Consider the following 12,809-nt stretch of genomic DNA (forward strand, 5'->3'; position numbering starts at 1 on the left):
AAATCTGACAAAGTTTAATTGTGTATAAAGTAAAGATCTATCTGCCCTGAAATTTTCAGAGAATTCGGACAATAGATTGTGGGGTTGCTGCCCCTGAATTGGCAATTTTAAGGAAATTTTGCTCTTTTTTGGTTATCTTGAATATTATTGTAGATAGAGATAAACTGTATACAGCAATAATGTTCAGCAGTATAAGATCTACAAATAAGTCAGCTTGACCAAAATGGTCAGTTGACCCCTTAAGGAGTTATTGCCCTTTATAGTAATTTTTTACCAATTTTTCGTAATTTTTTATAATCTTTTACAAAAATCTTCTCCTCTGACACTTCTAAGCCAAATTTAGGCATACTTGGCCACATCATCATTTAGGTATTTAGAATAAAAAAAATGTGTGCGGTCACCTGGCCAACTAAACAAGATGGCTGCTATGGCTAAAAATAGAAAATAGGGTAAAATGTAGATTTTGGCTTATAACTCTGAAACCGAAGCTTTTAGGGCAAATTTGACAGGATTAAATTGTTTATTCAGTCAAGATCTATCTGCCCTAAAATCTTCAGATGAATCGGACAACTGGTTGTTGTGTTGCTGCCCTTGAATTGGTAATGTTTAAGGAAATTTTGCCATTTTTGGCTGTTATCTTATATAATATTATAGATAGACAGCAATAATGTTCAGCAAAGTAAGTTCTACAAATAAGTCAACATGACCAAAATAGTCAGTTGACTCCTTAAGAAGTTATTGCTCTTTACAGTCAATTTTCATCAATTGTAATGGAATATGTTCCCTGTTACTAATGGGCCAAGTTCATAATAGATAGAGATAATTGTAAGTAGCAAGAATGTTCGGTAAATTAAGATCTACATCACCATCACCAAAAAACAATTTTGTCATTAATCCATATGTGTCTTTTTTTAATACTAGTATGCACATAGACCAAGGTGAGCGACACAAGCTCTTAATAAGTGCCTCTAGTTAAAGTTTCTATTTAGATTAGGTAACTTTATTCTGGAAAGAAGAGAACCAAAATTGTGAAAAGAACGTAACCGTTCTATTTCACTGTTATTCATAGCAATTTGCGACATGAACTGATACAATACTAAATTTAACAACTCTGTTATAGATGGTATTATAGCATAAAATGGATGAATGGTATCTGTTGTACACTTTGTATGCGTTAATATGACTGTGTTATTGCGTACTAGTATCGTTACTCGTAACAAGCCAGAGATCGTTAACTAATAGAGAGGAAGAACAAACCTTGTGAATTCTGTTGTGCGCTGTCTCTGTGCTCTACCAAAACTTCCAAAAGGGGCTATATCATGCCAACGATCTTTACTAAAACTAGAAAATATGGTGTTTAAAAGTGACGATTTTCCTCCGCCGGGTGTGCCAACGATAGCAATATTCAAAGGTGGTTTTCCAGATGGCTTTGTTCCAACAATATCCTGGCATTCCCTGATCAATGTATTCTTTTCGTTATATTTAGGGTCGTCTTTTGGATCTTTATGTGGAACTATATCATGGTTCCGATTGTAATATTTTTCTACGAAAGAATTCTCCAACACATCTCGTTCAGGTCTTATTTTTGAGCGTGCCATCTGGAAGTAGAAATCTGTGCTAAGAAATTGTAATAGTGATGTAGCAAAATGACGAAGAACAGAAATCAGTTTCCTCCCTCGAGGTAAAATGTCATAATGAAGGAAATAAAATATAAGATGAAAAAAAAATAATTGGGGATATGACCTATAATGGTATACTAGTTGTTTCTTTGATCAGAAAGTTGTCTCATTGGTACTCATATCACATCTTCTTATATATATAGAGATGATATGAAGATGAAATCCATTTATAGACATTATTATAACTGTCTGGACAATAACAGGTCACCATTCAGCCTTCAAGCATAAGCAACCTATACATGTAAACTTTAATATATTAAAACAATGTCGTTTGTTCAAGTGTTACATATTTGTTTTGCGTTTTTCTTTAACATAAATTCGGCCGTTAGTTTTCTCGTTTGAATTGATTTTCATTTGTCATGTCGGGGCCTTGTATAGCTGACTATGTGGTATGGGCTTTGTTGACGGCCGTACGGTGACATATAGGTGTTCATTTCTCTGTCATTTGGTCTCTTGTAGAGAGTTGTATCATTGACAATGATACCATATTAATTTTCCTATTTTTCAGTCAAGAAAACCAATATTATAGTTCATGCATGTAGAATGATCATGGACAAATCGTAACCAAGAAGCCACATACAACCCCTTGGTTGCAGGACTACCTTGAAAAGGCATATACAGAATAAGTAATATACCTTTTCAACCCTGAACAGTAGTGTGCAACACAACACATGAACAAACTAAAAATAAGTTGTGAATATCTTCAAAGTTGTTGACAATCGTCAAATATGTACTAGGCTAAAAAAAACACAGGCACTTGTCTCAGAAAAAAATAAGTATATATACATAAAATTGACACGATATATAAGAAAAAACAATTCTGAAACAAGTGCCTGTGGGTTGACAGCCAATAAATCGGCATATAACGGAATTTCGCCATCGTCTGACAAATGCCTGTGTAAAATAAATTGTCTAGTACGTGTCTACGAAGAGTACTGGCAGTTACGAAAAGCTGGTACAAAGCCCAATACAATGAATTATGTTGAAAACATATAATCCTATTCGGACTAACAAACAATTTATAACAGACAATTTATCAGTAGCTTCGTACCACAAACTACTGTGCCCCTATTATGAGCAACAACAAATGATTATAATGGTAAGTTAAAAAAAAATGGCAAAAAGAAAAAAAAAACAGTTTTGATTATCAAAATAAAGCTAAATAATGTTTCCAAACAGGTCACGAGTTACATTTTGTTTCTTATTTGTGTTATGACACTCAATGCCTGGTTCGCAAAAAAAAAGACAGAAGATGGAACTAAATGAATTGCAGTTTTGATCAGAGTAACATTTGTATGCTATGAAATCGAATACAAAAGTACAGAAGCGTATAAGCGCTTCACTTTTTTTATATTTTTCTTCCTATATTTGCGATATAACGCAAATCTTTGCGATATAACGCAAATCTTTGCGAAATAGTGCAAACATTTGCGTTACAATGCAAAAATCTTGATTTAATAAAACAGTATTTATATATATATATATATATAAACACCTAAAAAGTGTACATAACAACACCAATAACACAAAAAGGAACTATAAATGTAATTATTTATAAATATTTCGGATAACAGATATCCTTCGTCAGTCAGATTCTGATGTTAAATGAATCATCTTTAAGTCTTCTTAGATTAAACTTTTACTAAATCTTGAAATTTATACAATAAAAAAGGCAAACCGAACATCAGTTAAGACGCTTGCATCATTGCAAAAATATGTTGAATATGAAATAGGTTATATGACTATTTACATCAGAGAGTTCAAATAAATGTTTTAAATAAAAATAATAATGTGCGATATGAACTAGCACATTTCTAAAGCTTTAACAGTGTCGATAAATATGATGTTACAAGAAAGATTGCGTTAATAAGAATTCCAAATAAACAGCATGGAACGGTCTTATTTCTAAATAAACAGCACTGAACGGTCTAAATTTCTAAATATTTCAGATTTAACAACTGTAGTGTAGTTACATTAGAGTCTGCGATGTTTAAATCAAACGGCCGTTTAAAAAAAATAACAAATTTTGACTAAAGTAAAATAGTTGGACGTGGCTTGGTATTTGGTACATCCCTCAAAAAATTAAGCAATTAGATTGTTATATTCAACAGATATATTTTAGAAATGAGTAAGGATAGAAATAAAAACGGGGACTGTAATAATAAGTAATATAACCCAGATGTGAAGCACTGCATGGTGGCGAATTACATCTTTTCATTTATCCCATTTGGTGCCAAAGTTGTTAATTTTCTTATCCAAAATCTTTCCCGAGTAAGTCTATCCTCCCTAGACCAAGCAGAGTTGTGGTCAATGATAGTAATGGTCAGTCGATTGAGATCTGCCTTAGTGTGGCCAGGGGATCTCAAATGACGACTAAGAGGGAGGTCTGGCTTGCATTGGTAGTCGCTACGATGACCGTTCATTCGTTTGTGAAACGGCTGTTCTGACTCGCCAACATACTGTTTACCACATTTACACTGTAGGAGATACACAACATTTGTAGTCTTGCAATTAACATTGCAAAATATGGTGTATTCTGTACCAGTGGAGTGACTGTTAAAAGTCTGGGTATCCAGTATTTGTTTGCAAGTCAGACATCGTTTGTTTCCACAACCCTTACAAGAGCCCACTGACGAAGAGCCTGCTTGAGAGCATAACTCAGCTCTCACCAGCAAGTCTTTAAGGCTTTTTGGCCTGCGGAAAGCCAGTACAGGTGGCTCGGGAAAGATCTTGGATAGTTTAGGATGTTTTTCGATATCTTTCCAACTTTCGCGGATAAGGTGAGACAAGTTGTCAAATTTTGGATGGTAATTCAACACAAAAGGCACCCTCCTGTTGACCTTTTTGACTTTATATTGTAAAAGTTCATCTCGGCTGATGTTGCTAGCACGAGAAAAACCTTTATCAATGTCTTTCCTTTTGTAGCCCCGATGTTTTAGGTGACCGCGAAGTTCTTGTAGTCGTTTTTTGGCAACATCGTTGGTGGAGCAAATCCTTTTTATTCGTATGGCCTGGCTGTAGGGAATGCTCTTGGTGCAATGTTTAGGGTGACAACTTGAAGGCGACAGATATTGATGTTTGTCTGTGGGCTTGCAATACAGATCTGTAAATATGTTTCCATCCCTCAATTGCGTTGTAGTGTCAAGAAATGTGATCTTAGAGTCAGAGATTTCATATGTGAATTTTATTGAGGGATGGGCATCGTTGGCATGTTGAATAAACAAATCTAGTTCTTGTTCAGTATTATCCCACTTCATGTCAATATCGTCAATAAATCGGAACCAAGAGAGGGGTTGATAAAGAAAAGAATTGAGAATTCTCTGTTCTAATTTCCCCATAAAAATATTGGCATAAGACGGGGCCATCTTTGTTCCCATTGCTGTTCCATTAACTTGGAGAAAGTGCTCCGTCATTTGAGATCCCCTGGCCACACTAAGGCAGATCTCAATCGACTGACCATTACTATCATTGACCACAACTCTGCTTGGTCTAGGGAGGATAGACTTACTCGGGAAAGATTTTGGATAAGAAAATTAACAACTTTGGCACCAAATGGGATAAATGAAAAGATGTAATTCGCCACCATGCAGTGCTTCACATCTGGGTTATATTACTTATTATTACAGTCCCCGTTTTTATTTCTATCCTTACTCATTTCTAAAATATATCTGTTGAATATAACAATCTAATTGCTTAATTTTTTGAGGGATGTACCAAATACCAAGCCACGTCCAACTATTTTACTTTAGTCAAAATTTGTTATTTTTTTTAAACGGCCGTTTGATTTAAACATCGCAGACTCTAATGTAACTACACTACAGTTGTTAAATCTGAAATATTTAGAAATTTAGACCGTTCAGTGCTGTTTATTTAGAAATAAGACCGTTCCATGCTGTTTATTTGGAATTCTTATTAACGCAATCTTTCTTGTAACATCATATTTATCGACACTGTTAAAGCTTTAGAAATGTGCTAGTTCATATCGCACATTATTATTTTTATTTAAAACATTTATTTGAACTCTCTGATGTAAATAGTCATATAACCTATTTCATATTCAACATATTTTTGCAATGATGCAAGCGTCTTAACTGATGTTCGGTTTGCCTTTTTTATTGTATAAATTTCAAGATTTAGTAAAAGTTTAATCTAAGAAGACTTAAAGATGATTCATTTAACATCAGAATCTGACTGACGAAGGATATCTGTTATCCGAAATATTTATAAATAATTACATTTATAGTTCCTTTTTGTGTTATTGGTGTTGTTATGTACACTTTTTAGGTGTTTATATAATTTATTTTATTGTGTACATGTATCGTTACTTGTAACGATCCAGCGCCCTCGTGGGAAAAATCGTTGACTATTATTCAGACGTTTTATATATATATATATATATATACAACTCGTCTAAACATATATATATAAGTACGTCTGAGTCAGTGACAACCCTACAACAGATGTATCCATCGGATCGCCATCAATGATGGTGATACATGGCTGTGTACATAATGTATATACAACTCGTCTAAACATCAACCCAACAATGTTAGATCTGTAAATTTGCTTTCGCAAATTTTTGGTTCTTCCCTCGCCGGGATTCGAACCCATGCTACTGTGATATCGTGACACCAAATCGCCTGCACTGCAGCCGTCCCGCTAGACCACACGACCACCTGGGCTCTCAGAAAAGAGCTTTCGGTGGCCATATGTTACCTTTCCACGTCAGTTTTAATCTAGCGGCGTACTACAGTACATGATATATAAGGCACGAAGATGTTATTGTTACAGATCAGCTAAATAATATATATATATTACTACTACTTAAAAAATGACAGACATATATATATATATATTAATTTGTAGGATCCTTTACTATAGATAATTTAGCTGATCTGTAACAATAACATCTTCATGCCTTATATATCATGTACTGTAGTACGCCGCTAGATTAAAACTGACGTGGAAAGGTAACATATGGCCACCGAAAGCTCTTTTTTTTGAGAGCCCAGGTGGTCGTGTGGTCTAGCGGGACGGCTGCAGTGCAGGCGATTTGGTGTCACGATATCACAGTAGCATGGGTTCGAATCCCGGCGAGGGAAGAACCAAAAATTTGCGAAAGCAAATTTACAGATCTAACATTGTTGGGTTGATGTTTAGACGAGTTGTATATATATATATATATATATATATATATAAAACGGTATATATATATATGTCTGTCATTTTTTAAGTAGTAGTTAAGAAAAAAAAAAAAAAGTACAAGGCCGTATCAATATAATGAATATGCATAGGAATAAGGGAGACTTTGAAGTGCAATTATACATGTATAAATAAAGAATGGTTTGTGCATCGATAAGTATAAAATTGAACAAAAAGATAGATATGGTTTAGGCATATTTCAATAGAAAGAGCAAAAATAGTGTCATACAATTATGAACGTCAAATAGACGAAACGATCTTCATGCTTTTAAATAAATAATATAAAATAAGGAAGGAAGATTTTTTTTTAAATTTTGATGTGAGAAATCTAGTAATGGTCATGTACAGATGAAAATAAAAGTTGTCCGTTACCAAAATTGTTATCCGTTAGGAGTCCGTTGATATTCTGCCAAAATAAAACGGACGCGTAACGAAATCAATGTATAACGTCACACACCGGATATGCAACGTTCGAGAAACGGAAACGTACCGGACAGAACGGATGTCGAACTTACCTTCAACGAACGATTACCGCATTATACAGACACCTAACAGAAGAGTATCGGATAAAATGGATGAACAAGATATACTGAAAAATTAAAGGCGGCAATATTAATACATGTAAATCACATAAATATCCAAAAAGTTTCTGTGTAGCTGGTTTTGTTTGTTCTTCAAAATGCCGCCATAGGGTAGTGTCTGGCCTGAATAAGAACTGCTTGGTAGTGAAGACGTGCCCTTACTCTAAGATCGATTATAAATAATAAGAATTTCTGACACTTAAGAAATCTGACATACCAATAATTAGCATTTCTGACGCGAAATTTTCAATTGGTATTTATCTATTTCAGATCCGTTAATCATCCGTTTTATCCGTTATACGTCCGGTAGAAGTTCGTTTCACATTATTCAATATCCGTTTTAACCGTTAAACGTCCGGTAGAAGTCAGTTGGTGAATTTCTCCACCAGACCCCCAACGGATGTACAACGGAAAAGTAACAGATACAAAACGGAAACGAAACGGACGAGTACCGTACAAAACGAACGCCTACCGGACGTTCAACGGACACTTCATCCGTTGGACGTCCTATCAAAGTTTAGAACTGCTCAAAATCTTCCACCTGACAGAACAGACATCGACGGGTAAAAAGTACGCTCTAAACGGATATGAACGGACTTCTAACGGATATGAACGGATTAAAGAAAAGTTATCCGTTCGGCATTTTTTAGCCATCTGTTAAGCTTTGATCACTACTAATTACCGGATAGCACGAACGGACGCCTAACGGATGAAAATATTAAGAGTTTTCCGTTGACAAAAATGTTATCCGTTGGAAGTCCGTGGGTGTACTGACCAAATTAAACGGATGCGTAACGAATGCATAACGGACACACACAGTAGAGCAACGTACGAGAAACGAAAACATACCGGACAGAACGGATGTCGAACTTACATCCAACGGACGAGTACAACATAAAACAGGCACATAATGGAAGCGTATCGAATAAAACGGATGAACAAGATATACGGAAAAATTAATAGCTACAATAACAATACATGTAAATCGCAAAAATATTCAAAAAATTCTGTGTAACTGGTTTTGGTTTGTTCTTCAAAATGCCGCCAAAGGGAAGTGCCTGGCCTGTAAAAGAGCTGCTTGGTAGTGTAGACGTGTCCTTACTCTAAGATCGATTATAAATATTAATAAGAATTTCTGACACTTAAGAAATCTGACATACCAATAATTAGCATTTCTGACGCGTAATTTTCAATTGGTATTTATCTATTTCAGATCCGTTAATCATCCGTTTTATCCGTTATACGTCCGGTAGAAGTTCGTTTCACATTATTCAATATCCGTTTTAACCGTTAAACGTCCGGAAGAAGTCCGTTGGTCAATTTCTCCACCAGACCCCAAACGGATGTACAACGGAAAAGTAACAGATACAAAACGGAAACGAAACGAACGAGTACCGTACAAAACGAACGCCTACCGGACGTCCAACGACACTTCACCCGTTGGACGTCCTATCAAAGTTTTGAACTGCTCAAAATCTTCCACCTGTCAGAACGGACGTCGACGGGTAAAACGTTTGCTTGAAACGGATATGAACGGACTTCTAACGGACATGAACGGATTAAAAAAAAAGTTATCCGTTCGGCATTTCTTTAGCCATCCGTTAAGCTTTGATCACTACTTACCGGATAGCACGAACGGACGCCTAACGGATGAAAATATTAAGAGTTTTCCGTTGACAAAAATGTTATCCGTTGAGAGTCCGTGGGTGTACTGACCAAATTAAACGGATGCGTAACGAATTCATAACGGACACACACAGGAGAGCAACGTACGAGAAACGAAAACATACCGGACAGAACGGATGTCAAACTTACATTCAACGAACGAGTACCACATAAAACGGGCACATAATGGAAGGGTATCGGATAAAACGGATGAACAAGATATACGGAAAAATTAATAGCGACAATAACAATACATGTAAATCGCAAAAATATTCAAAAAATTCTGTGTAACTGGTTTTGGTTTGTTCTTCAAAATGCCGCCAAAGGGAAGTGCCTGGCCTGTAAAAGAGCTGCTTGGTAGTGAAGACGTGTTCTTACTCTAAGATCGATTATGAATAATAAGAATTCATGACACTCACCGCACGTTCAACAGACAGTTCATCCGTTGGACGTACGTTTAACGTTTTTCAACCGGACAAAACGGACGTCAACGGATGAAACATACACTAAACGGACACGACATGGATATGGACGGACGTCTAACGGATAAGAACGGATAAGAACGGACGTCTAATGGACATGAATAGAATGAAAAACAAGTTATATATTAAGCCTCGATCACACCTTACCGGATAGCTCGAACAGACGCCGAACGGATAACCCTTTTCAATCCGTTTATGTCCGTTAGACGTCCGTTGTACGTCCGTCCATATCCGTTGCATGTCCGCTAAGCGTACGTTTTATCCGTCGACGTCCGTTCTGTCTGGTGGAAAGTTTTGAGCATGTTCAAAACTTTGAATGGACGTCCAACGGATAAAATGTCCGTTGAACGTCCGTAAGTTGTCCGTTTTGTACGGTACTCGTCCGTTTCTTTTCCGTTTTGTATCCGTTACGTGTTCGTTATGGTAGCAATACACAGTTAGAAGTTTAGTTTCGCATTATGGCCCCTGTGAATTTTTTAAATATGAAAGTTTTTGTACAATAAAATTGATTTTTAGGTAATTGAAGAATAATATAGCCTTCTTAGTGGGTTTATATGAACATTTAGATTGATTTTAACATGTTTTATAGGCCATTTCAATGATTGACAGTCCGTATTTTCCTATCCGTACCGTTCATAGGTCCATAAATTATTGTAGTGTTTATCAACAAAGATTTTGCGCTCGATCTTTTCAATTCAATTTTATGGGGAAACGAGCAGGAAGACATATGATTTTTTTTGGACCACTTGATAGATATAAACCTATGGATTCAGGAAAGGTATCACTGTAATTCATTGAAATTTTCCTTTAGACCAAATTTTGGAGACTTTCGTGACATGTTCACCCCCCTTTTTTGCTATATTTTGTATCTAAGAAATGCAGATTGTTGCCATGGTTACACCCAAAAGGGATTATATTTCACCCTTATGACCATTAGAAATCAAATCTATGGAAGATTCTCTTTCTACAAGTATATACATGCATAACACACATATAAAGCCTTCTTTGTTAGACAGGAGGGGAAAGGGGGTGTTTAAAAATTATGAGTGTCAATTTTAAGTTTTTTTCCTAACTGTGTATTGCTACCTTATGGCATTTGACAAAGCAAATAATTGCCTTTTTTTCAGACAAACATACCACAAAACTATTGATATTTAGGTTATAGATACAATTCTAAGGAAGAAACAACCTTTAGTATGACAATGTATGTTAGTTTTGTTGTTTATTGTCCTTAGCAACCAATATAGACATTTTGACACATAGACTTGGTTCCGTTATTAATTGATACTTTATTGGCTACCCCTTGGAAAAGAAGATTGCGCGTTATGTAGAAACCTTAGAAGGGAACGCTTTATATTTTTTCATGCGACTAAATCAAATTTATTATTTTAGCAAGTATACAGTCACAATTTAGCATGAATTAAGCCCAATTTTTTCCCCGCTGTTATAAATAAATTCAGTATTGACTAAATTTTAACCAAGGCCTTGGTATGGTAATACACAACAAAATTGACATTCTAGAGCTTTAAAATAGCTTTAACTTGTAAAAGTTGTCTACTGTTAAGGTTAATTTAGGTTTTTAAACAAGAAAAGACAGGCTTAGAAGGTATAGTTTTAGAAAATTGACTAAAAAAGGAGAAAATGCACTTTGACATGGCATGTTTCATAAAATCACTTTTTTGTTGCATTTCAGTGTCAACTGCTAACCTTCATAAAATATTCATTTCTGAACCGATTTTCAAAACTAGCAGGCGAAAATGCTCGTTTTCACTAGTAGAAAACAGAAATCCATTTAAAGTGGAATTGGGAAAAAAAATGTTAATCCTTAAGGTAGCAATACACAGTTAGAAGTTTAGTTTCGCATTATGGCCCCTGTGAATTTTTTAAATATGAAAGTTTTTGTACAATAAAATTGATTTTTAGGTAATTGAAGAATAATATAGCCTTCTTAGTGGGTTTATATGAACATTTAGATTGATTTTAACATGTTTTATAGGCCATTTCAATGATTGACAGTCCGTATTTTCCTATCCGTACCGTTCATAGGTCCATAAATTATTGTAGTGTTTATCAACAAAGATTTTGCGCTCGATCTTTTCAATTCAATTTTATGGGGAAACGAGCAGGAAGACATATGATTTTTTTTGGACCACTTGATAGATATAAACCTATGGATTCAGGAAAGGTATCACTGTAATTCATTGAAATTTTCCTTTAGACCAAATTTTGGAGACTTTCGTGACATGTTCACCCCCCTTTTTTGCTATATTTTGTATCTAAGAAATGCAGATTGTTGCCATGGTTACACCCAAAAGGGATTATATTTCACCCTTATGACCATTAGAAATCAAATCTATGGAAGATTCTCTTTCTACAAGTATATACATGCATAACACACATATAAAGCCTTCTTTGTTAGACAGGAGGGGAAAGGGGGTGTTTAAAAATTATGAGTGTCAATTTTAAGTTTTTTTCCTAACTGTGTATTGCTACCTTATGGCATTTGACAAAGCAAATAATTGCCTTTTTTTCAGACAAACATACCACAAAACTATTGATATTTAGGTTATAGATACAATTCTAAGGAAGAAACAACCTTTAGTATGACAATGTATGTTAGTTTTGTTGTTTATTGTCCTTAGCAACCAATATAGACATTTTGACACATAGACTTGGTTCCGTTATTAATTGATACTTTATTGGCTACCCCTTGGAAAAGAAGATTGCGCGTTATGTAGAAACCTTAGAAGGGAACGCTTTATATTTTTTCATGCGACTAAATCAAATTTATTATTTTAGCAAGTATACAGTCACAATTTAGCATGAATTAAGCCCAATTTTTTCCCCGCTGTTATAAATAAATTCAGTATTGACTAAATTTTAACCAAGGCCTTGGTATGGTAATACACAACAAAATTGACATTCTAGAGCTTTAAAATAGCTTTAACTTGTAAAAGTTGTCTACTGTTAAGGTTAATTTAGGTTTTTAAACAAGAAAAGACAGGCTTAGAAGGTATAGTTTTAGAAAATTGACTAAAAAAGGAGAAAATGCACTTTGACATGGCATGTTTCATAAAATCACTTTTTTGTTGCATTTCAGTGTCAACTGCTAACCTTCATAAAATATTCATTTCTGAACCGATTTTCAAAACTAGCAGGCGAAAATGCTCGTTTTCACTAGTAGAAAACAGAAATCCATT

General features: G+C 35.0%; 1 protein-coding gene across 1 annotated transcript in view; it reads right to left on the reverse strand.

Annotated features, from left to right (window-relative positions):
- The window catches only part of LOC134700203 (uncharacterized), a 34,811-nt gene that overhangs the window by 8,238 nt on the left and 13,764 nt on the right, over positions 1–12,809 (reverse strand). The window contains exon 2 of the mRNA XM_063561562.1: positions 1,258–1,598. Within this exon, the coding sequence (XP_063417632.1) occupies positions 1,258–1,598 (341 nt within the window). The remainder of the gene's footprint in view (positions 1–1,257; positions 1,599–12,809) is intronic.

This window comes from Mytilus trossulus, unplaced genomic scaffold (assembly GCF_036588685.1).
Source record: "Mytilus trossulus isolate FHL-02 unplaced genomic scaffold, PNRI_Mtr1.1.1.hap1 h1tg000128l__unscaffolded, whole genome shotgun sequence".
In the NCBI taxonomy this organism is placed as follows: Eukaryota; Metazoa; Mollusca; class Bivalvia; order Mytilida; family Mytilidae; genus Mytilus; species Mytilus trossulus.